General features: G+C 48.0%; 1 protein-coding gene and 1 long non-coding RNA gene across 3 annotated transcripts in view; one reads left to right on the top strand and one right to left on the bottom strand.

Annotated features, from left to right (window-relative positions):
• The window catches only part of LOC310666934, a 396,489-nt gene that overhangs the window by 206,775 nt on the left and 164,559 nt on the right, over positions 1-25,155 (bottom strand). The gene's annotated exons all lie outside the window — the stretch shown is intronic.
• Positions 1-25,155, top strand: part of ADGRD1 (adhesion G protein-coupled receptor D1) — a 293,282-nt gene that overhangs the window by 188,500 nt on the left and 79,627 nt on the right. For both annotated transcript variants that reach the window (XM_083418242.1, XM_083418243.1), the window contains 2 exons: positions 13,931-14,042; positions 24,345-24,498. In XM_083418242.1, coding sequence (XP_083274368.1) covers positions 13,931-14,042; positions 24,345-24,498 — 266 coding nt within the window. The remainder of the gene's footprint in view (positions 1-13,930; positions 14,043-24,344; positions 24,499-25,155) is intronic.

Below are 25,155 nucleotides of genomic sequence, written 5' to 3'. Positions count from 1 at the left end.
TGCTCTGTCAGAAAGGGTTCAACCATGCAAGACAGCCAAGAGTAAAGGCAATTTACGCACAAGCAATTCCTAGAACCATAACACTCTCTTTTTATTTACTTATTTATTTTAAAAAGGGTTTTATTATTATTCAGCTTCATCAAAACTAGCACCTAGGTCCTAAGGGCGGAGGAAGGGGTATGTGGTGGGGGCATTCCATCCCGGGTGTCACCGCTGAGGGGGGTGACAAAATGCCAGGTGGCACTCACCATGGGGGGTCTGCAGCGCGCCCGAGCCATGCGTCGCTCCTGGGAGTGACGTGGTGGCTTGGGTGCCCACAGGATCTGCGCTGCCCCAAACGGTCCACCCGCCACACACCCCTCAGCTGTAGGGCGGCTGAGTGGGAGGAGGCAGGCAGACTCCTCAGGGGCCCCATGGAGCATCCTGCCCTGGCTGGCCCCCGCCTCTGCAGGCGGCTGGCCCCGCCCCTGGGCCCAGGGCACGCGCGCCGCCCCAGGTGCCAGATCGGCTTGCTCTGCCGCTGAGGCCTCTTTAACTAGCACTTGCAGACTGCACCTGAGCTGTCTTGTGGAATCCATGGGTCCCATGCCAGTACAGTGGTACCTCAGGTTACAGACACTTCAGGTTACAGACTCCGTTAACCCAGAAATATTACCTCGGGTTAAGAACTTTGCTTCAGGATGAGAACAGAAAACGTGCTCCGGCAGTGCGGCAGCAGCAGCAGGGGGCCCTATTAGCTAAAGTGGTGCTTCAGGTTAAGAACAGTTTCAGGTTAAGAATGGACCTCCAGAACGAATTAAGTTCTTAACCCGAGGTACCACTGTACTTTTTTTTTTTTTGTCTGTTCAGTAATCCACTCTTGGTAAAAAAAATATGGCCTTTATCTCCAAGTTCATATATGCTTGGATGTTCTGCAACCTTTTGGCTACCCAGCAAAACAGGAGCTCTGTGGGCCTGTTGAGAACTTCGTTAATAATAATAATAATTGTCAGGGGTTCAGGAGCAGAGGCACAGGGAAGAGAGGAAATGGAGAGCGAGGGGGAGGAGTCTGAAGGAAATGTCAGCGATGACAACGGTCCGAGGTCTCTGAGTCTTTCCAGTGAATCGGATGATTCACAGAAAGGGGCTCCCATGGTCAGGGCAAGGGGGACACCCCAGGAAGAAGGGGCCAGAGGGGACTCAGAGAACAGCAGCTGGAAATCTGGACCAGCGTCCACACCAGAGAGCAGAAGGGGGGAGGAGTCCCAGGCATCGGGATCAGGCAGCGCGCTGCCAGCGGGAGAACACGAGGGAGGATTGACCACGCCTCCGTCGGGGAGCGAGGAAACGGTCCAGAGGAAGGTTGAAGGCTGCGCGCGCGCGCCAAGTTCAAATGTACAGGAGGGCGGCACTGTTGGCAGCCCGGATAGGGAGCCAGGTCCTAAAGCCCGACGAAGAGAGAGGGAGGACTCAGGGGGGTCAACGTCTGCGTCGGAAGAGTCCAGGAAGGAAGGAACCCCGGGGGGTAGCAGGACCCAGAGGAGAAAGGAGAGACGGAAGAGGTGGAGTAAGGCTAGAGTCTTAAACTGGTGTACAGGGGGCGGAGATTCAGACGGAGCTTCGCCGGTCTAGACCCTAGACGTAGAGCTGGGCCGCTGAGGCTTGGAAATGGAAACTATACTTCAATAAAGACTTTGTTACATTACTACCGGCTAGCGTTGGTCCTCTGTGAGCTGGGACCAGGAGCCAGCTCTGACAGTAAGCTCCGTCTCAAGACTGAAAGTTTTGGCACCAAGAACCTCGCAACGTGAGTCGACGCAGCGAGGGCAGAGGAGTGTGCTTCGAGAGCTCACACAAATCAGGCAAGATGAGTGCAGAACAGCAACTGACAGAACTGCGAAATGCAGTGACTCAACTCAACGCGGAGGTACGGGCCTCCAAAAAAAGGGAAGAGGAAATGGATGCCGCTTGCAAAGATCTCCGAGCCAGGTTGGAAATGCTTTCTACACTGGGGCAACAGGGACCCAAATCAGAGGGCATTGGACTGGGGAGAAGGGGAGGCAGTCTGGTATCTCATTTCGACGGGAGTTTGCAGCAGTACCCTAACTTCAGAGCCGACCTGCTGTTTGCGCTGGATCTGCTAGAAAAACACTTTAGAGATGAGAGAGAGAAAGTGGGGTTTATCTTGTCCCATTTGCATGGGGAGGCCAAGACGTGGCTGAGGAATTTATGGAGAGATAATGATCCGGCGCTCCAAGATGCGAAGGCTTTCATTAAAGCGATGGATTCGTGTTTTTTATCAAAGATAGACATCGATATTGCCAGAAAAGACATACACGGGCTTAAACAGGGCAGAGCCAGTGTGAGGCAGTACCATGCACGCTTTTTTGGATTAGTCCATGCGCTTGGATGGGAGAAAGATTCTGCCCCAGTGAGAGACCTCTTTTGGGCAGGCTTGAATGCAGATGTAAAAGCTGAGATTGCAAGGGGGGAGAGGCCAAAGAACACTCAGCAAGTGGTCCAGAGGGCGCTGGAGATTGGGGTGCGTCTGGAGGAACGTCCTTGGAACAGAGAAGAAGGACGTTGGGGAAGGGCGCCAGCCAGAGCACCTCCCTTCTCTCCCAAAGATGCAGCGCGTGCGCAATCCACACCTTCGCAGGGAGGGGGAGAAGAGCCGATGGAGATAGGAGGTGCCAGGGCTCAGTCAGCTACCAGAGCCCTAACACCGGGAGCAGTCAAAACGAAGCCTCCTAGAGGGAACAGGAAGTGCTACATCTGCGAGAGTGCTCAGCACATGGCGAAAGAGTGTCCCCAGAGGCTCCACAAGCACACTGCAGCCTCGGCAACAGTCACAGACGCAACTCAACAGAGAACACCACAACAGGGAAACGACGGAGTCTGGCTGGAGGAAGAGGCACTGGGGTCCAGCCAGACAAGTCAATGAAGCAATCCCCAGCAATTTTGCAGCCCACAGACCCCCTCCCACCCAAACCAGTGGTGCAGCTTACAGCGTCACTCCAACTGCCCAATGGACGCACCCTGGAAGTACCAATCACCATTGACTCTGGCAGCAACGCAGACTTTATAGGACTGGATTTCATTCAGCAGCACAATATAGCACTACTGCCAGCCACGCTGCCTCTGAAGGTTGTCAAAGTGGATGGCAGAGACTTGTTGGGGGGGCAGGTGGTGCAACAAACGCCTCCAATGGTGATGCGAATTGGGAATCACCAAGAAGTCATCAGCTTCAATGTCACCCACCTGTCGGACACGCCTGTAGTCTTGGGCATGAGTTGGCTGCACAGGCACAGCCCAGCATTGGCGTGGTACCAGCGCCAACTGACCTTCGGCTCATCCTATTGCGCGGAACATTGCATCCTACCTAGCCCGGAAGAGGGAGAGGAAGACCCGCAGCTACAATTAGGCACGCTGCAAGCAGTGCCACGCAAGTACGCAGCGTTTTTGGAGGTTTTCTGCGAGAAAGAAGCGGACAAGCTGCCTCCCCACAGGCCCTATGACTGCAAGATTGACCTCCTGCCAGGGGCGACGCTGCCAACCGGGAAACTGTATTCAATGTCTGAAGACGAGCTGCAGGAGCTCAGGGAGTTCATAGACCTCAACTTGAAGCGAGGTTTCATCCTGGAGTCGAAGGCAGTGGAGGGCAGTCCTGTATTCTTTGTGAAGAAAAAGGACACGCCCCAAAAGAGGCTTGTAGTGGATTTCAGGCTCTTAAATTCCAAGACCAAGCCCACGGCCTTTCCCATGCCCAAAATAGATGACCTGCTCGCAACGGTGCGGAAAGGACGCATTTTCACTAAGTTGGATCTGCGAGGGGCGTACAACCTGATTCGCATACGGGAGGGCGACGAGTGGAAGACTGCCATGTTCACGCCCCTGGGCACCTATGAATACAGAGTTATGCCCTTCGGTTTACAAAATGGCTCTCACTGTTTTCAAGCCTTCATGCATCACGTCCTGGCGGGTCTCCTCTACAAAAAATGCGTCTGCTTCTTGGACGACATCCTGATATTCTCAGAATCAGAGGAGACCCATGAGGGAGACGTCAAGGAAGTTCTGCAGAGACTGCAGGAGCATCGGCTGTACGCCAAGCTGGAGAAGTGCCAGTTCGACAGGGAGGAGGTGGATTTCCTGGGCTACAAGTTGTCGGACAAGGGGCTCGCCATGGACAGCGCCAAGGTTCGCGCAGTGTTGGACTGGAACAGCCCGCGCAATCGGAAGGAGGTCCAGCGGTTTGTGGGTTTCGCAAACTTTTACCGCAAGTTCATCAAGGGGTTCGCGATGCAGACAGCGGCCATTACCGACACGCTCAGCTCCAAGAAGAAGAAGTTCATCTGGACGGAGCAAGCGGAGCAGTCCTTTCAGAACCTTAAGCGTCTCTTCTCGTCCGAAGAGCAGCTACTGCATGTGAATCCCAGCAGACTGATGAGAGTTGAAACGGACGCCTCAGACAGAGCCGTGGGCGCAGTACTGTTGCAGCAGGACCCGCATGGGGACTGGAGACCGTGTGCCTTCTACTCTAGAAAGCTCAGCAAGTCAGAGCAGAACTACACCATCTGGGACAGGGAGTTGCTGGCCATTCATGCAGCATTCAAGGCGTGGCGGCACTTCCTCATCGGAGCCAAACACACAGTGCAGGTTCGCACGGACCATAAGAACCTGGAGTACTGGCGTACGGCAAGGTTCCTGAACCAGCGGCACATCCGATGGGCGGAGTTCTTTGCAGATTTCGACTTCCGGATAGAGTACATCCCAGGCGACAACAACATCATGGCAGATGCACTGTCCAGAAAGCCGCAATACCTCGAAGAGGCGGCACCAGCAGTGGCCAAGCACATTTTCGCACCGAAAGCGTGGGCGTGCGCTTCAGCAACCGTGGACCTGGATGCTGTACGTCGAGCGCTGCAGGAGGACCCCTTCGCACAAGCCAAGATGGAGGAGGTGCACAAGGGCACAGTGAAGGACGACGAGTTCCAGATACGCGACGGATTGCTCATCCGCAGAGGGGCCCTCTACGTACCGGGAGACGACCTCCGCGCGAAAGTACTGCAGCAGTTGCACGACGCACCCACCGCCGGGCACTTTGGCAAAGAGAAGACGGCAGAATTAGTAGCCAGAGATTTTTGGTGGCCCAAGATGTGGGGGGAAGTCGCGGATTACGTCTCGAGGTGCGACACCTGCCAAAGGGCCAAGTCAGTGCACAAACCACCGGCTGGACTGCTCGAACCGCTGCAGACACCGAGCGAACCGTGGGAGAGGGTGGCCCTGGATTTTGTCACGGATTTACCCAGCTCGAGGGGCAAGACGGCAGTGCTAGTGGTGGTGGATATGTTCACCAAAATGGCCCACTTCATTCCGTGCGCGAAGGTGGCCACGGCGGAACAGACCGCCAAACTGTTCATAGACCATGTGTTCAAGGTTCACGGTCTGCCACGGTCTATCCTGTCCGACCGGGGGCGGCAGTTCATCTCGAACTTCTGGCAGAAGCTGATGGGTTTCCTGAACGTCAAGATCAACCTAGCGTCCGCAAGACACCCGCAGACCAACGGACAGGCGGAGCGAGTCAACGCAGTCATGCAGCAGTACCTGAGATGCTATGCAAATCAGCAACCGGCAACATGGGTGGACTACCTGCCGCTCGCTGAGTTCGCCTACAACAACACGAAGCACGTGTCCACGGGGGTGACACCGTTCTTCGCCAACAACGGGAGGCATCCCAGAACCTTCCCGGGATTAGAGAGACTGGGGGAGGGGGAGCCACAGGCAGCGGAAGCCTTAGCGTCCGAATTGCAGGAAGTTCACGAACAGCTTCGGAGGCAGTTAGAACTAGCTAAGCACGCATACAAACTGCAGGCTGACAAGCACAGAAGGGTTGGGGAAGACATACAGGTGGGAGACTGGGTTTGGTTAGCAGCCCAGGCAGTGCCGACCAGATCGTTAGCGAAGAAGAAGCTCGGACATAAGCAGCTAGGACCTTACCAAGTCGAGGCTCAGGTCAATCCAGTGGCCTTCCGGTTGACACTTCCGGAGGGATCCAGAATGCACCCAGTGTTCCATAGATCAGTACTCACGCCCTACAAAGCACCTCACAGATTTCAGGAGCCGGGCACGGCACCAGACCAGCTCAGGGAGAAATCCACGAGGCGGGGGTCGCCAAGAGGGGAACCCATCAACCAGGTCACAGAGATTTTAGACTCGAGATGGGGGGAAGAGGGAGTAGAATATTTTCTCGCCAGCGAAGGTACCCCGGCCAGCGCCAACCGTTGGGTGCCGGACTATGCCTTGGACGAGCCTCTTCTCAAGGAAGAGTTTCATGCCTTGTTCCCGCACAGGCCCATGCCAGCAGCGTATTTCGACGACTGGCTTTTCACACCCACGCTTTCAACCAGCACGCTCCAGGGGTTCACCTCGGACGAAGAACCGGCACTAGACACACGTTCCCCGGAGGGATCGCCCTCGGGGTTTGCCTCAGACCGCTCTTATTGGTGAGACTATCGGCCAGAGGAGCGGTGGAACAGGCAGTGGCTGGGGGGTCCTTGGCAAGCAATGGCCCCAGAGGTGACCGGGGGAGAGACGGACATGGACGTGTTGGGGGAGGACCTTGGGTTCGAGCATGGAGGCACAGAGATGGAAGCAGAGGAAATCGAGGTCGACGAGAGCACGGAGGACGAGCCGGACTTATCTGGCTGGAGGCACGCCAAGGGGGACGAACTGTATCCGCCATTCACCCCCACAACGACGGAGCACCCAGCACCCACACCTGAAGGAGGGGAGGGGGGAAGGGGGGGCTTCGAGGGGGGGATGGATGTCAGGGGTTCAGGAGCAGAGGCACAGGGAAGAGAGGAAATGGAGAGCGAGGGGGAGGAGTCTGAAGGAAATGTCAGCGATGACAACGGTCCGAGGTCTCTGAGTCTTTCCAGTGAATCGGATGATTCACAGAAAGGGGCTCCCATGGTCAGGGCAAGGGGGACACCCCAGGAAGAAGGGGCCAGAGGGGACTCAGAGAACAGCAGCTGGAAATCTGGACCAGCGTCCACACCAGAGAGCAGAAGGGGGGAGGAGTCCCAGGCATCGGGATCAGGCAGCGCGCTGCCAGCGGGAGAACACGAGGGAGGATTGACCACGCCTCCGTCGGGGAGCGAGGAAACGGTCCAGAGGAAGGTTGAAGGCTGCGCGCGCGCGCCAAGTTCAAATGTACAGGAGGGCGGCACTGTTGGCAGCCCGGATAGGGAGCCAGGTCCTAAAGCCCGACGAAGAGAGAGGGAGGACTCAGGGGGGTCAACGTCTGTGTCGGAAGAGTCCAGGAAGGAAGGAACCCCGGGGGGTAGCAGGACCCAGAGGAGAAAGGAGAGACGGAAGAGGTGGAGTAAGGCTAGAGTCTTAAACTGGTGTACAGGGGGCGGAGATTCAGACGGAGCTTCGCCGGTCTAGACCCTAGACGTAGAGCTGGGCCGCTGAGGCTTGGAAATGGAAACTATACTTCAATAAAGACTTTGTTACATTACTACCGGCTAGCGTTGGTCCTCTGTGAGCTGGGACCAGGAGCCAGCTCTGACAATAATAATAATAATAATAATAATAATAATAATAATAATAATAATAATTTTATTATTTATACAACCACCCATCTAGCTGGGTTTCCCCAGCCACTCTGGGCAGCTTCCAACAGAACACTAAAAACAGAATAAGACTTCAAACATTAAAAACTTCTCTTCTAAAAGTCAGGTAGTTGTTTATTTCCTTGACATCTGATGGGAGGGCATTCCACAGGGCGGGTGCCACTACCGAGAAGGCCCTCTGCCTGGTTCCCTGTAACCTCACTTCTCGCAGTGAGGGAACTGCCAGAAGGCCCTCAAAGCTGGACCTCAGTGTCTGAGTTGAACAATGGGGGTGGAGATGCTCCTTCAGGTATACTGGGCCAAGGCCATTTAGTGCTTTAATGAGCAGCACCAACATTTTGAATTGTGCTTGGAAACATGCTGGGAGCCAATGTAGGTCTTTCAAGACTGGTATAATATGGTCTCGGTGGCCACTCCCTGTCACCAGTCTAGCTGCTGCATTCTGGACTAGTTGTAGTTTCTGGGTCACCTTCAAAGGTAGCTCCACATACAGCGCATTGCAGTAGTCCAAACAGGAGATAACCAGAGCATGTGCCACTCTGGCGAGACAGTCTGCGGGCAGGGAGGGTCTCATCCTGCGTACTAAATGGAGCTGGTAGACAGCTGCCCTGGACACAGAATTGCCCTGTGCTTCCATGGACAGCTGTGAGTCCAAATTGACTCCCAGGCTGCACACCTGGTGCTTCAGGGGCACAGTTGCCCCATTCAGGACCAGGGAGTCCCCCACACCTGCTCTCCCTCTGTCCCCCCAAAACAGTATTAAAGCTATTTAATGCGAGAGCATTTGGTGAATGTGCTCTGTTGGCCCATCAGCTTGCAATAAGCAAGACTTGTTGGGATTCAAGCGGAATCTCTCATGAAAGCACAGGCAAAGAAATAAGCACTCATCCAAGGAGCTGCCCTTAGCAGGAATTGTAATGTGATTTGGGGAGCTAGTGATAAACACTTTATTTCCATATTTATAGAAAAGACACCCCTATGTAGATAACAACACAAAACGCTAGTTATGAACTGTCAAATTTGATATAAATATGGAAATACTGGGTGGGATTCTCTGCTCTGCTTACTTGAATTTAAACCTTGGCCGTTTTCCACAGAGTTACTCCTATTTTTCCATCAGAGGATCAAGCCTTAGGCTGTTAATTGTGCTCTTATTTAGAGCAATTTGCCTCCAGAACAGAGGCATACATCGTAATAGGCATGAAAGGCTACTGCAAGAAAATGAAAATGAATGCACATTATCACAATCCTTTCTGTTTCGAATTACACTGTTAACAAACCTGCCTCTTGGTTATCCTTTCCCTTGATTGGGAAGCTGCTTGTGATCTTGATGATTGACAGGCAATTCCTACTGGTCAGGGCTATTTGTTGCTGGAAATTCTGCCTGCGCCAGCCAAACCTTTGCACAGAGTTTCATAAGGTCACTGGCAGATGTCAGGGTGACGACACTTTCCTTGTGTCCCACAACCTGCCCAGGTCTGGCTTGAAATGACTAGGTGACAATCTTCAGTCATTTCGCTCCTATTGAAAGGGGTTGCTTTGATTTGTCCATTCCACGCACCCCTCAGCAAAATGTTGATACTGCTTTCCCTCAATTTCACAGGTCAATGTCATGAATGTTTTCCTGTTTCTCCACAGCTATAGGGCTGGGCAATATATCAAAAAATCTTCCAAAGCCAGTTTGAAGTCCATATTGTGATATCAGTTTCATAATTTTTGACCTGGCCATATATTGCAAATCATGGTGTGTGAGTGCGTGTGCTATGCAAAAATCACAATGTGGGGAGAAGCATGAAACCAGCCAATGCCTCTACATAGCCCCATCCTTATTTCAGACAATGTGATATATCAGTATAGCACAATGCTTGTTGTTGTTGTTTAGTTGTTTAGTCGTGTCCGACTCTTCGTGACCCCATGGACCAGAGCACACCAGGCACTCCTGTCTTCCACTGCCTCCCACAGTTTGGTCAGACTCATGTTTGTAGCTTCGAGAACACTGTCCAACCATCTCGTCCTCTGTCGTCCCCTTGGGAGCCAATGTGGTGTAGTGGTTAAGAGCGGTAGTCATGTAATCTGGGTAACCGGGTTCGCGTCTCCGCTCCTCCACATGCAGCTGCTGGGTGACCTTGGGCCAGTCACACTTCTGTGAAGTCTCTCAGCCCCACTCACCTCACAGAGTGTTTGTTGTGGGGGAGGAAGGGAAAGGAGAATGTTAGCCGCTTTGAGACTCCTGAAGGGGAGTGAAAGGCGGGATATCAAATCCAAACTCTTCTTCTTCTTCTTCTTCTTCTTCTTCTTCTCCTTGTGCCCTCCATCTTTCCCAACATCAGGGTCTTTTGCAGGGAGTCTTCTCAGCTGAGCTCTCAGGGAGCCTCAGCTTCACGATCTGTCCTTCCAGTGAGCACTCAGGGCTGATTTCCTTAAGAATGGGTAGGTTTGATCTTCTTGCAGTCCATGGGACTCTCAAGAGTCTCCTCCAGCACCATAATGTTTAGATGGCGATATATCATGATGCGGAAATGAACCAGACATTGGGGAGGGGCAGGTGTTGTTCAGAGCCTACATTTAGAGAGGGATGGAGGGGCATCAGACATTCTCAGTATGGATGAATAGATTCACTCATTCATTCCTTTAACATTTGGTGGGTTCCTTCTGCTGTGGGTTCTGCTCTTTCTGAATTCTGCAATAACAGATTAAAAACAAAACAAACAAGCAAACAAAATTGGAGCATTGACAGTGGGCCTCAGCTTCCAGTTCCTTAAGTTCAGTTGCATATTTCTCCCCTCTCTACATTATCACCACATGCTTCCACATTAATCAAGTGCTGCAAAAGAGCACACTTCCTGCAGTTGTACATATGATTGCATCAAGGGTATATATGACTGCAGATATGAAAGAAAAAGAGTCTGCTCACATTTAACAATAAGAAGAATCCATCAGTCCTGATTTAAACATTTTTAATACAATAAGTCCATGTGTATAAACCGATATCCAAATGAGATTGTTGATTATAAGATACACATTCAAATGTCAGAAGGGCAGTGAGATTTTCAGACCGTTGAGTAATGGATAATGGTTGATTAGCCTTCCAATCTTGAAGTATGAATTGTATGAGCAGTTGGCTGTGGAGAGTTGTGGTAAGAATTCACCTCGACAGCACCTTGTTTGTTACCCAGGTGAGGAACAATTACCTTTTGAATAAACCAAAGAACCAAGGAAACTATTTTCAAGTCCAGCATCCAGATTTAGGAACCCAGCACTTGTTATAGCTATTGCAATAGGACAGAGCTCACTCAACTCAACCTGCCAGTGGAGAAGGTCTGCCCCAAGGCACTTCAGAACATACAAAGAATCATAAAACATCCTCACATATGTCAGGAAATGTTACAGGTCATGAAAAGTAAAACACCCATCGCTCCATACTGGTATCTTCAACCCCACAATCACCTTGGAGTGGCCCTGATGTGCACAGGTCATTTGATTATTTTAGGTCTTGGATGTCCGATGTTGCCCTGGCAACCTAGCCGTCAACGGAAGGAATAGAGCATCATAAAATCCTCTTCCTGGGTCTCATAGAATCATAGAATCATAGAGTTGGAAGAGGCCACAAGGGCCATCGAGTCCAACCCCCTGCCAAGCAGGAAACACCATCAGAGCACTCCTGACATATGGTTGTCAAGCCTCTGCTTAAAGACCTCCAAAGAAGGAGACTCCACCACACTCCTTGGCAGCAAATTCCACTGTCGAACAGCTCTTACTGTCAGGAAGTTCTTCCTAATGTTTAGGTGGAATCTTCTTTCTTGTAGTTTGGATCCATTGCTCCGTGTCCGCTTCTCTGGAGCAGCAGAAAACAACCTTTCTCCCTCCTCTATGTGACATCCTTTTATATATTTGAACATGACTATCAGATAGCTTCAAGGATAGCTGATTTGTACCATTTGTACCACTTTCATAAGGAGAGATTGAAAACAGCAAAGGAGGGAGAGGCTCGCAAATGCAGAACACACAAAAATAAAACCTAATACATTATGAAAGGTTAAATGCGATTAAATTGAAACATTATTAAAATAATACAAATATACATCTGGAGTCTCTAATTCTTATATCAGGATGACCCAAACAACCTCTAGTAATTGCAAAAGCACCCTGGCTGTTCCCAAATCTCCAAGCTCTCATTTTCAAGCTGTTTCCCTCCCTACTATGGTCAAACACCACATGTAGCAATGCATACAAATGTTGTTGTTGCTGCTGGCATCCATCTGTCTCAAGAGTCAATGGGGTGCACCTCCGGTGGCGAAGCCAAACCGTTGAGTTAGCAGCACAGAAGCGACCTCCTTAAGAAGCAAGACTGGGTGGTCCTGTATGGAGGTTCTGGGCTGTCCAGATGACGAGACCTCCTCTTCACCTCGCTGCTGTGTCCCAAAGGAAAGCAGAACACCAGCTTGGCTGTGGGAAGGAGGCATACAAGACAACATCCAACTGTCTTAGGGGCTCCACCCCAGATTTGTGTAGGGTTTACTCCTTAGCCCTTTCTTCTCCTGAAGTTATCCTGCAATGTAGAGGAGGTTTAGGATCAGAGACTTCCTTCTCCTAGGTGGACCACCTTCTCAGGTGGACCAGCCCCATCTGCCCCTCACTTCCCTCTACAGCACGTGCAGAAACTGCCTTCCTGATCATTGGACCCACTCTTGGCCTCATCCACTCAATCCACCAGAGTCCGTCTTCGCATGCAGGGAAGTCCCTAACTCAGTTGAAACTGTTTCCCGGGGTGTGGCTGCTATCGCGTGCTGACAGCTTCCAGGAGCCACAGGTGAGAGCTGAGTGCAGGGTGAGGACCAAAGGTGAACAAACTACTCCAGAAGGAACACGGCAGAGGTCCTACCCACCCCCTAATACTCCATACCCCTCATATATAATGAACATAACAAAAATATAAATATAATAAACATGAACACACACACACACAAAGAAATCTTGGTACAACTACTCATATATAGTTGGTTTTTCATTGCTGCTTTTCAAGCTGTATTGATTGCTTTTGTTGAATCCAGAGGCAGATTGTGGTAAGGGAACAGATTAGGTGTTGAATTTTTTATTCTACTTTGTTGAATACCTGAAACTGCAACGATGCCTGTAGGTAGCTACTGTCCACCAAGTGACTTAAAAATTAGTTGGTGCAAAGGGAGTTGACATTCTGAGACCTAAGTCGCATTTGCTTTGACATGGTACCATCCCAATTAAAAAATAATTTTCTAGCTAGAGGGCTAGGTCTCATTAGGATGTGAGAGAGGCATGTCACACTCTGCTGTGGAACTGCTGCAAGGTCAGATCTGTGGAATGTAGCAGATGATTAGGTCCTGCTCTGTGTGATGACAGCAAGCATCCAGTTCTTTCCTTAGAACATTCCCGCAGTTGCCTTCTGGTAGGCTGCATATTAAATTTATGTAACATCTATTAATGGACAGTTGTCATGGCTGTCCAGTGCTGCTTGCCTCCTGAAATTACTGTTGGAGCTTGTCTGTGCACCCAAAGCACCATTTATAAAAAAGCTTTCGTTATGTGGGTCAAACTGTGAAAAGATGAAATATAGATCAGTAGTTCTCCATAGTTTCACAAGGAGCTGGCTTGATTTTTAGCCTCATTCGTGTGATACATGATGTTGAGCTGCCTCTGTCATGCTTACTTTTCAACCCACTTCAGGTTATAACCAGCTGTGGCTGGTGACCATTGCTACTGGTAGGGCAGAAAGCAGGGGAATCAACAGTAGGTGGCAGAGCCATCCAATTCTAGTTTTGTCCCCATCCTCTTCTCTGCTAAGTTCTACAAGGGGCAACACAGAGACTAAGGAAGAGGAAGCAGACATCCTGCTTCACCCTTTGGGCTGGATGTGAGTAGGAAGGCAGGCAGGTGGGGGCTGGCTGAGGGCAGAATGAGACTGGTGGGGCCCATTCTCTGCAATGAACCAGCCTCCACTGCTTATGCTTTAATCTTCTGCCTGTGTTGATAGAATCATTACATGCCATAGCAAATCCATATGGTGGAAGATAGAGATGTCACTCAGATAGCAATCCTATTTGTATATATTCAGGAGCAAGTCTGACTTCATTCACTTGGGGATTATTCCCAAGAACATGTGCATACGATTGAAACCATAACGTACTATCCAGTCCTTTGGGTTGATTTCACTGGGAAATCTCATCCGACACAGCTTAATCCTGAAAGACGGGTAAATTTAGGAAACAAATTCCTTTCAGTTGCATTGTTAACAAGCCATTTCATCTCAGAATACTAATCAATTCCTTCCCTTCCCACAGCTCTGTCAGCACCATATGTAACCAACGCTACCACATCCACGCCAACCTGTCATTTGCCATCTTAGTGGCTCAGATCCTACTGCTTATAAGCTTCCAGTTCAATCCTGGGACGGTAAGTTTACAATGGGTGGGAATTGGCTGGCAAACGTGTTTCTTATAAAACCTATATATACAATTAAGTTTGCAATTACATTGTCATTATGTTATTTTGCCCAATTCATTTCAATGCAAAGGGAATGCAAATCAAGTGGTGGGGAACGTAGTCAGTAAAGTATCGTTTGTGGACTGAAAGCAACAGTGACAGTGAATACTGGTTGTATTGTATTGTATACTGGGTCGATTTCCATTCTGGACCTGAGATGAACAAAGCAAACACTGGCCATTTCCACTCCCATTTCTGTTTCCCACAGAACTCTCTGACATCCCTAAACACAGCCTATATTTAAAAGATAGCAACTGTACATTTTTAAAGCTGATTTGCCACAGTGGCTACCACAGCAACGAGGATGTGTCACCATAGTACTTCTGCCATTTCAAAAAAGAGTTTTGTCCCCCTCCCCCATTTCGCATTAGTTCTACAGTCATCATGACAAATAGAACATGACAGGTGTGTGCACTTCCATTCTGGGCAGCGTGTATCAGACAATAAAGTCATGCGTTAATCACAAGCAGGCCGTGGGCTGCTGCTTAAGTCAGTAATTAATACTATTAATAATCATAATCAGGGGGCTTCATCTGAGAATCTCACAGCATTTGATGGGACCTCGATCTCTTCATCCAAATATAGCCGGCAGAAAAATAGACATGTCAGACAGGAAACATAGTCCCAAGGAGCTTTTCATGAGACAGTTCCATATGAAGTCTCAGCCTTGTCCCCCATTCTGCTCCTGCAGGAAGCAGTGATGGCCACCAACACAGACGGCTTTAAAAGAAGATTAGACAAATTCATGGAGGAGAAGGTCATCAATGGCTGCTAGCCATGATTGCTATGCTCTACCTCCATTGATGGAGGTTGTAATGCTTTTGAATCCCAGTGTCAGGCTTGAGAAATTCTCTCTCTCCCCACCCCCCACTGTCACCAAGAGGCAGGGAGGAAACAAGAAAGTTCTTATGTATGATTTATTCAGCCATCATGGTAAAGACAAAGAATTCTGGTCATTCCCCATAATGGAGTTGCCCTTCCCCTTCCCCCTTTAGCATCAGCATTTGCTTCTACGGCATCTCTCTGTGGACAATTGTCTTTGCACTCTTTGTTCTTGCACCCTTAACAAACACCATGTTTTGGGAGAAAGGGGGTTGGTTATGCTGTCTAATGATGTGTCAGTAATAATAATAATAATAATTTATTATTTGTACCCCGCCCATCTGGCTGGGTTTCCCCAGCCACTCTGGGTGGCTTCCAACAAAGATTAAGAATGCATTAAAATATCACACATTAAAAACTTCCCTGAACAGGGCTGCCTTCAGATGTCTTCTAAATATCAGGTAGCTGTTTATCTCTTTGACATCTGATAGGAGGGCATTCCACAGGACGGGCGCCACTACCGAGAAGGCCCTCTGCCTGGTTCCCTGTAGCTTTGCTTCTCGCAGTGAGGGAACTGCCAGAAGGCCCTCGGCGCTGGACCTCAGCTAGCTGTTCTGCCTCCCCTTCTCCTTCTCCTAACAATGCATAACTCTGCTGTTCTCCTGTCTCAGAGCTGCTATCTTGCTCAAGGCCCAGCTGTAATTCGAGACTGTCTCTCTCCTCTCTGGAAGCTACAGGAGAAGGAGGTGGTGGTGATTTCCGCCATTCCTGCTCCTCCCCCTCGTCCTCTTCAGTCCAGTCACTGACACTCAGTTGCTGGAAACCATAGGAGGGAAGAGTGCTCTTGTGCACAGATCTTGCTTGTGGGTTTGGCACAGGCATTTGGTTAGCTACAGTGAGAACAGGATGCTGGACAAGATGTGTCATTGGCCTGATACAGCAGGCTCTTTTTATGTTCTTATGTGGGGCAGGATCTTGAGAATGGAGAGAGGTCAAGGGCAAGGCAAAGGTGAAGGAAGGCGCAGGTGCCAACAATCCTGGATAGTTCTGAAGGCAAGTAAGATGGCCAGGTCCAGGTTCTGCTGGATGTTCAGACCCCAGAGATGTCTTTCCATTTGCTGCATAGGGGTCTGCTACAAGCTAGAAGTGTATGCAGGTGTGCAAAATGAGAAACATTCCCTTCTCTCCCTCTCCCACATTGCAATTGGGCAGAGATCCTAAGCAACATCTCTGCAGGAGGCAGATGAGGGTACCCGTATATTTCGCTCTATAAGACGCACCAGACCACAAGTCGCACCTAGTTTTTGATGGAGGAAAACAAGAAAAAAATATATTCTGAATCTCAGAAGCCAGAACAGCAAGAGGGATCGCTGCACAGTGAAAGCAGCAATCCCTCTTGCTGTTCTGGCTTCTGGGATAGCTGCGCAGCCTGCATTCGCTCCATAAGATGCACACACATTTCCCCTTACTTTTTAGGAGGGGAAAAGTGAGTTTTATAGAGCAAAAAATACGGTATATTGTGTGGTGGTAAATGCAAGAAGACAGAAGGGTTTACTTTTTAGAAGGGCAATCAAAACTTGGAGAGAGTGAAGCTGAGCAGAGAAAGATAGAACCAGAAAAATACAAAAAAAAAAAAAAAAAGAAGAAGAAAAAAACCAAGGCAAGGCAAGGGAATATACAATGAAACCATCTTCAATAAATCAGCAAGACACTGTGTGTAACTCCAGAGGCGTAATTGAAGCTGGAGGAAAATAACATGAGTGTAGGGAGCAAGATCTGATTTGAATGAGCGGGGGAGAATTTCTTATTGTCATGGTTGCTGTCTTCATTTTTGTGTGTGTACACACACACACACACACACACACACACACACACACAGAGTGTAAGCACCATTTCAGTTGAAAAGTGTTGAGTTTTGAAAGTTTTGTGTCTGGGTGGAGGGAGCAGAGACTTGATATAGTCGTAAAATTATGCACAGTGTGGAGAAAACAAATAGAGAGAAGGTTTTCTCATGCTTTCCAAACTCTAGAAATCTGGGTCACCCAAAGCACTGATGGGCAGTAGATTTATAGAATCCTAGAGCCAGAATTGGGACTGGGGTGAAATTTCATTCTGTTCACATTTAAAGGCGAATCTACCAAATGCCCATTTCCCCCCAAACAATAAGCAGGTTGCTGATTCAAGTTGCTTCACAGGCTGGTGCTGCAGAAAAGAAAAGAAAAATCCCTCAAATGAAGAGCAAAACAGCATTTGCTTCTACCTTGGCCAGAGGGTCTCTGCTCTTGCCTTCGAGGGAGCCAGGAAGCAGATAGACTTCACATAGCAGAAACAGATTCCAAATGGATTTTGAAAATAGGAAGGCGGCGTGTGGAGGCAACATTTCTCACACCTTGCCGTTCACAAAACATGTTCAAAAGGTTTTGTAGATGAGCAAAGAAAAGTGAGAGTTTGTTAGGGAAGTGACCAGCTGGCAGTAAAAAAACAAACCACACATTGGTGGCAGAAACCAGCATTGCTTTCCAGTTTTGCAGCCTGTATATTGGATTGTTGCTAGCACTCCACTCCTGTAACACAGCTTCAAACCTGTTGTGCTTTTGCAGTAAAGCAAAAAGCAAAACCAAATAACCTTCATCTCGCTCTCTCAAATTGCAACTCCCACTGAGATCTCTGTGTAGCCAGCGTTGGAAGCCCGATTCGCCAAGTTTTCACTCATGATTTGAAACCGCAGTTCCAGTACAGAAGAAGTGGGTTCACATGGCTACCGCCCACAGGGGTTGGTGCTGTTTTTCTCCTTGTTCCTAGGGAATTCAGCGCAGGCTTTGTAGAGTAAGGGTAATTCTGCACATATTGCTTTCCTTGTTTGAAAATATAAATCTTGGTGGCAAGAAATTAATATGCCAGAAGTTCTTCTTTGGCTTGGATTTTAACTCAAGTTGAAGAATTAAAATGCTCCATTTCTGTTACCGTCCCACACCTCACCAAGGCTCATACTTTCCTCCTGGTAGTCTTTCTCCCTCGCCTTCCAAACCCCAGGGGTGAGACTGGAAATCTAGCACCCCCAGTGCTGGGAAACATAGAAACTGGGGGGAGGTACATTGGTGGGTGGTTGGGAGAGGCTTGGAATGCTCACCATTCATTGGGTGGTTGGAGGAGGAAGAAGACCCCACTGTGCCCTCACTGACGTCATCAGGGGTTCTACAGAGGCAGATTTGGTCCAGAACTGGGCTCAAATTTAGGAATTGGGGGTGGGAATTCAATTCACTTCACATTTAAAGGCACACCTACCTAATTCACACTTCCAGATCCAATATATGAACCAACACAGAGTCATCCTTTGAGATTTGTTCTCCTCTGAATTTTGTAATGCACTTTCCCAACCAAATGATGTATTAAAAATTGCATATATTAGGGTAAAGTGTGCTTGCTTTCCTTTTGGATTTCTGCTTGGAGGAACTGGTGGGAATCTGGGCTCCAGACTCTTAGAAATGCAGCCATTGCTTTTTTTAAAAAAAAGCCTAATTTCAACAAGGGCTCCAGCCTTGCCTGAAGGGTTTTCCTCCAACTTTTCTGCTGGGTCTGGCATGCAGTGCTTGCAACCAGTGAGATATGAAAAGCTAGGAGCTACATGGCACCTTAAACCTAGGTTATGGGCGCAACAATGGAATGTCTAGGCATGCTTTTTTATAACAAGAATACAAAGCTGAAAATGAATGAACTGCAGCTAAACTATTATGTTCCTTTTTGACATGGTCTAGTCTTTTCCCTGCCCACCCCCCTAATTATCTGAAGAGGGTCTCTTCTCCAGTCTTCAGAGAGTAGCTAGAAGTGGGCAGGCAGAAAAAGGTCCTCTTTTCCTTCCACTCTGCAGTTTTGATCTGAAATCTTAGGCGCAGTACTGCGCCCAGAGCTCCGAAACTGCTCGCAGTAATGAAATTCCCTGTCGCAAAATGCGCCTAGAACAATGGGAGTTTTGAACACTGCTTGCAACAGGCAGAGTTGACTGCTCTATTGGTCAGGCAAGACCAGAAAATCGCATTCTTTCTTGAATTTCATATTAATACCAGACTTGGCCAATTCCTAGTTTTTCTGAGCCTATAGACTGACTCCAGGCAATGGAAGCTGGTCCATTAAGGAAAATGGGGCACTGAGACACCAGCCTTGGTCTAATCTTGGCCAACCCCCACCTGCTTACCTTCTCAGATACAACCAGTCCAGGGTGAGGGATCACACAGCCTGTCAGCTTCCTACTCCTTAGTCTCTCAATGTTGCTCCTTCTAAAACTCAGCAGGCAGTAGCAGGAGGGCAAAATGAGAATTAGTTGGCTCCACTTGTCATTTGCTCAGCATCCGCCATGTCGTGGACTTTCTGCTTTCAGCCCTACCAGTCCAAATGGACGTCAGCCTCCAGAGTTGAGGAGACCCCCCCCCAGCAAAGTGCCTGCTGGTAAGCCCCCTTCATGCTGTGAGTTCTGGTGACCCCACCTTGTGGCATCAGGGAACTCCAGCAAAAGTGCTCTGATCAGTGTTATGAGCTGCCATTTTGATTTCCACCTCTTCTCCTGACTTGAGGACATTTTTCTCAAAAAAATCAGTGGCACTGCAAGGGTCTCTCTCAGATCCGGTCATTTGGTGCTGACCACTGCACCATTCTTTTTTAAAGGGAAATGACCGAGGATGGACAGATCAGCCTATTTTTGTCCTGTGTCATTATTACATGCTCCCAGAGGTCCATTCACTTTTGAGTGGATTGAAAACCTGCACAAAACATTGCAATTAAATTATACTCATGTTATGTGAATTTTGTATACATATTTTGCTAAAACACACATCTTTGTACTTTCACATAAAATACCCATTTTTGAATGTCTTCTCCCAATAAAATATACACTTCTGTGGAACTGCGTAGCAAAATTCAGAGGATTGTGCCATCTGATTGATAGATGCTTTCCAATCCACACAAGAGAATTAGGCCCTTTCACTGCTGCTACATTCTGACCACAGGCCTGATTGACACAGGTGTTGAGTGGCAGGTTCACACTGTCTGAGGTAGTTCCACCCTCAGGGACTTCCTGGTTCAATTCTGAACACCTTTACAAAAATTTCCTGCCTGTGGAGACCTTGTAGATCTCAGAGGAGGTGCTGAATGCTTTCTGCTTTCTGTAAAATGGAATAACTCTTCTCTCCACCCCGCCTGCATTTTAAAGTAATTGAGGTCAAGGAGAATTATACCCTGTGTGTTACTTGAGGAACAGGGAGGTGTGGATGGTGACATCGTCTTGCTGAAGAATAAGATTTGTTATTCTTTTGTTTTCTCTTTTGATGGATTCAGAACAAACAAAACTACACACAAAGGGAGAAAACCTCTGGCTTTCATGGATTATAATAACATGAATCATTTTTCTGAGGAAAATGCATTCTTTTGTCTTTTGCCCCAGCAAAGCAAAACAACCATTCTCCATGCAGTGGGGAAGCTGTGTCTGCAACCCATTTGAACAGAAAGCCAGGCAAGGTGGACTGCAGAGAAATCCTTGATTCAATCCCACCACAATGGTCTCTTGAAGGAAGAGCTCCAGCAGTCAAGTTACAGTCAGAAAACTCACTCGAGAAGGGAATGCAATGAGAACAAGAGGGAAACAAACACACATGCCTACATGAGGAGGGCGTAGGAATGCACAACCCACTTTTTAAGCTTGGCTGTTTTGACCAAGCAGGAGGAAGGGGAGCCTGGGCAGAAAAGCTACAGGAAAAGGGGAGCCTGGGTGCAGAAAAGCTGTAGTGATCTCTTTGAGGTAGAATTATAATATCATAGAACTGTACAGTTGGAAGGGAGCCTGAGGGTCATCTAGTCCAACTCTCCACAATGTAGGAATCACAGCTTAAGAATCCCTGACCATCCAAACTTTTGTTGTTGTTGTTTAGTTGTGTCCAACTCTTTGTGACCCCATGGACCAGAGCACTCCAGGCACTCCTGTCTTCAACTGCCTCCTGCAGTTTGGTCAAACTCATGTTGGTAGCTTTGAGAACGCTGTCCAACCATCTCGTCCTCTGTCGTCCCCTTCTCCTTGTGCCCTCAATCTTTCCCAGCATCTGGGTCTTTTCCAGGGAGTCTTTTCTTCTCATGAGGTGGCCAAAGTATTGGAGCCTCAGCTTCAGGATCTGTCCTTCCAGTGAGCACTCAGGGCTGATTTCCTTCAGAATGGATAGGTTTGATCTTCTTGCAGTCCATGAGACTCAAGAGTCTCCTCCAGCACCATAATTCAAAAGTACCAATTCTTCAGCGATCAGCCTTCTTCATGGCCCAGCTCTCACTTCCATACATCACTACTGGGAAAACCATAGCTTTAACTATACGGACCTTTGTCAGCAAGGTGATGTCTCTGTTTAAGAACCTCCAATGAAGGAGCGGTTTCTTTAGGAGTGGCCACACCGTCACCTTTTTCAAAGCAGCTGGAATCTCCTGCACTGTACCAACTTTTCAGGGAGAGCATCTTGGAGACCAAACTGACCTCAAACATCAGACCAGAGAGGGAGCACCTCTGTGTGTATGGGGGGTTCCTGCTGCCTCCCTGCATGAAATAAATACACAGTTCCAAGTACCAGAGGCCCTGGGACTGCAGTAGTCAAGTTTAGCACCATCCAGCAGCCCAAGGAACAAGAGTCACCAGCTACCATTCAAGCAAGAACACCAGCAACAGCAGATGAATCATTCCTGAAGCTGGATATAAATGCTTAAAGTTCACTCCTTTCTACTGACCTTGAAGAACAGATCTTCCTTCTCCTTCACTTCCTCTTCTCTCTTTACTTTGTGTATCTTTCCCTTTTCATTTATAAATGTGATGGCAGGACCTCTCTTTCTCATTCGCTCAGTTGCTGACTCACTCATGCTCTCCCTTTTATTGATGTGAGACACTTTGAGATACAATTGCAAGGAAAGTGGGACAAAAATATTGAAATGAAACAAATGCAGAGAAAGGCTCTTAGGATGTTTCTGAATGAACACTTTCTTTTTCCTCCATCAATATATCCATTTTGGACTGGTCTGTATGCGTGCCCATTTATCCAGTCTGGGATAATTAATACAGTTCAAATTAGGATCTGTGCACCACCTCAAATAAACACTTCATGAAATTCTCTTGAATGCTTCAAATGCTTATTTTTATCTGCATCCACAACGATCCACTACTCTGAAGATTTCTGTCTCATTGTGGAAAGGACTCTGGCAGTATGTTGCAGCCAAAGGAGATAGCCACTCAGTTGCTTAGGCAACTTTGGGTTCCTTGCCTAGGTCCCAGTCTTGCAGAAAGAGAGGAAGCATTCCAGTGTTGTCTAGGTAACAAGGTAATGTCTGCCCTCTTCCAGGGAACGAGCGTCTGCAAAGGAGAAAGTATTGCCCACTTTCCCAGGCAACGCAGGGTTGCTTACCTAGGTTCTGGCACTTCTGGGGCATTATGGGAAGTGAGAACAAGAATTCCAGTGTTGCCTAGAAAACTGGAATCTGTTGTAAGAGAGAAAGAGCTGTTTAGTTGCTCAGGCAACATCGGGACATTTGTGTAGCTTTCTGTGCTAAGTTGAAAGGATGCATTAGAGAGTGGGAAGAACAAGATGCACCACTGCGGTCCTTAGGCAATGCTGGGATGCTCCCCAGTTCAGTGAGCAACCTTTTCCCAGTTTCGTAAGACCTTCCACAGAGCACCTACAAGCGGGGAACATATACACAGCATTTAGGGAGAGGGGATAAATTTTATTTTTGTTTTCATTTTAATGGCAAACTACCCAATTCATTCAACTTGAACCAGTGTGTGAACCAAAATACATCCAATCCTCAAACTCCACACTTCTCTGAATTTTGCAATGCAGTCCTCCAATCAAACAGTACAGTCATACCTCGGGTTAAATATGCTTCGAGTTGAGCGCGTTCGAGTTGCGCTCCTCGGCAACCCGGAAGTAACGAAGCACGTTACTTCCGGGTTTTGCTGCTTGCACATGCGCAGACACTCAAAATGACATCATACGCATGCACAGAAGCGACGAAAAGCGATGCGTGCGTGCGCAGATGTGCCATCGCTAGTTACGTTTACCTCTAGATGCGAACGGGGCTCCAGAACGGATCCTGTTTGTATCTAGAGGTACCACTGTACTGTATACAAAAATGCATACACCAGGGGAAATTGATTCCAAAAACATTTAAAAATACATTTAAAAAATACATTTCTCTTAGGAGATATTCACAAATGGAAATTGCTGTGGAAATGTGGAGAACTGAATTTAAAATGGAGGGAAATGAGAATCTATGGGAAACAAAAATTGACAGATTCATCCATAGCTCAGTGGCACATCATCTGCTTTGCATGCAGAAAGTCCCTGGTTCATTCCCTGCCATCTCCAACTAGGGCTGGGACAGACCTCTCTCTGAAAGCCTGGAGAGCTGCTGCCAACCAGTGTAGGCAGTCCTGAGCTAGATAGACCTATTGTCTGATGGTATAAGGCAGCTTCATATCCACCCTTGTCACCTTTGCAGCCTCCAAGAGTTTGCTCTTTAACCTCAGCCGTAGTTCATACCTAAGAGCAATCATAAACTTTCTGGACAGGATAGAGTCCTTAAGCAAGATAGTATGAGTTTCAGTCTTTGCATCTATAATATGAGGATGAAAACATGGGAGCTGGAGGAATTGCTGAGAAAATGTATGTGACACAGTTCGGGCATTTGGTATGTGTATTGTAATAAATATTATTGGAAATGATGCATTGGATGGTTTTGTGGGATCACTATTCCCAATAAAACCAACATGCTTAACTCTAATTAATGCATGAAAGGGTTAACACCATAAAGTAAGCTGTCCTGTCAGGCTTAGCTGTATCACTTCCCCTATCTTGGGAGGAAATAGGTAATCAAGCCTATTATTCCCGCCCCAGTCTTTTTGAGAAGCTCATCATGTGAAAATGTTTGAGCTGATTGCTTCAGCTCAACCATATGGCTCTCACCAGCCACTCTTGAGTTCCTATATAAATAACCTAGGAAATTTTACTACTTTGTAACTAAGTTTTACTGCCTCTGCAACTTTTCTGAAGCACATGTACCTGACTTTTGAAGAGTTTTTAAGTAATTCATTTTTCAACTTGCCACATGTGTGTTCTTTTCCTCTGCTGGGGGAAGAAGGAAATTTTGAATCTCATTCAGATGGGCAGCTCGTATTTTCATGTTTTACTTCGTTGCATAGCTTGTAACCTTAAATCTCTGTGGGGTTCTTTCACCAAAAATTACTTGCCCCAAATTTGGATCTTGGCATTCAGGAATTCTCCTTCCTATATAGTTTTGCTTTTGGTTTTTTGCACCAACAGTTTTGACATTTCTGTGCATTTTGATATTTATATGCTTGCTTCCACTTTTTAGGTGCCCTGCAAAATCCTCGCCGTTCTCCTCCATTTCTTCTTCTTGAGTGCTTTTGCATGGATGCTGGTGGAAGGATTTCATCTCTACAGTATGGTGATCAAAGTGTTTGGATCTGAAGAAAGCAAGCATTTATACTACTACGGAATTGGATGGGGTAAGCAACTATTTATTTATTTTGGCAGGCTTCCTATAAGGCATCTCCTTTGATCACTGTTGAGAACAGGGTGGACCTTTGCCCTGGCCCAGCAGGGCTCTTTGTGTTTATATTTTTTCTCCTTCCTTTAAACTAAAATGGGTGAAAAGGGGTCTTTCTAAAGAGTTGGCATTCAAAATGCTCACAAATGCTATTGGGTGACAGAGAGAAGGTGGAACTGCTCAACACCTACTTTGCCTCTGTCTTTACCCAAAAGAAGAGCAGCACCCAAATTAGTGATAACAGAATACAGTAATATCTCCTTGAACGTCCACCTCGTCTAGCGTCCATTCTGGCGAATATCCATGGCAAGCCCGAAAGTATCAGAACAGGTTACTTCTGGGTTTGCCGCTTGCGCATGCTCAGAAGCACAAACCGCTCCACGCGTGTGCGCAGATGTGGCGCTTTGCCCTGAATCCTTTTTGGCTAGCAGCCAGGGCTCCGGAACGGATCCCGGTCATAATACAAGGTACCACTGTAAGTGATGCAAGGAGGGAGCTGCAGCCCAAGATAGAAGAAGAGGAGGAGTTTGGATTTGATATCCCGCTTTATCATTACCCAAAGGAGTCTCAAAGTGGCTAACATTCTCCTTTCCCTCCCTCCCCCACAACAAACACT

This window comes from Podarcis tiliguerta (genome assembly GCF_965153285.1).
Source record: "Podarcis tiliguerta genome assembly, chromosome: 16".
Lineage (NCBI taxonomy): Eukaryota > Metazoa > Chordata > Lepidosauria > Squamata > Lacertidae > Podarcis > Podarcis tiliguerta.
Note: the sequence above shows the minus strand (reverse complement) of the source record. Positions and strands in the feature narration are given on the sequence as shown.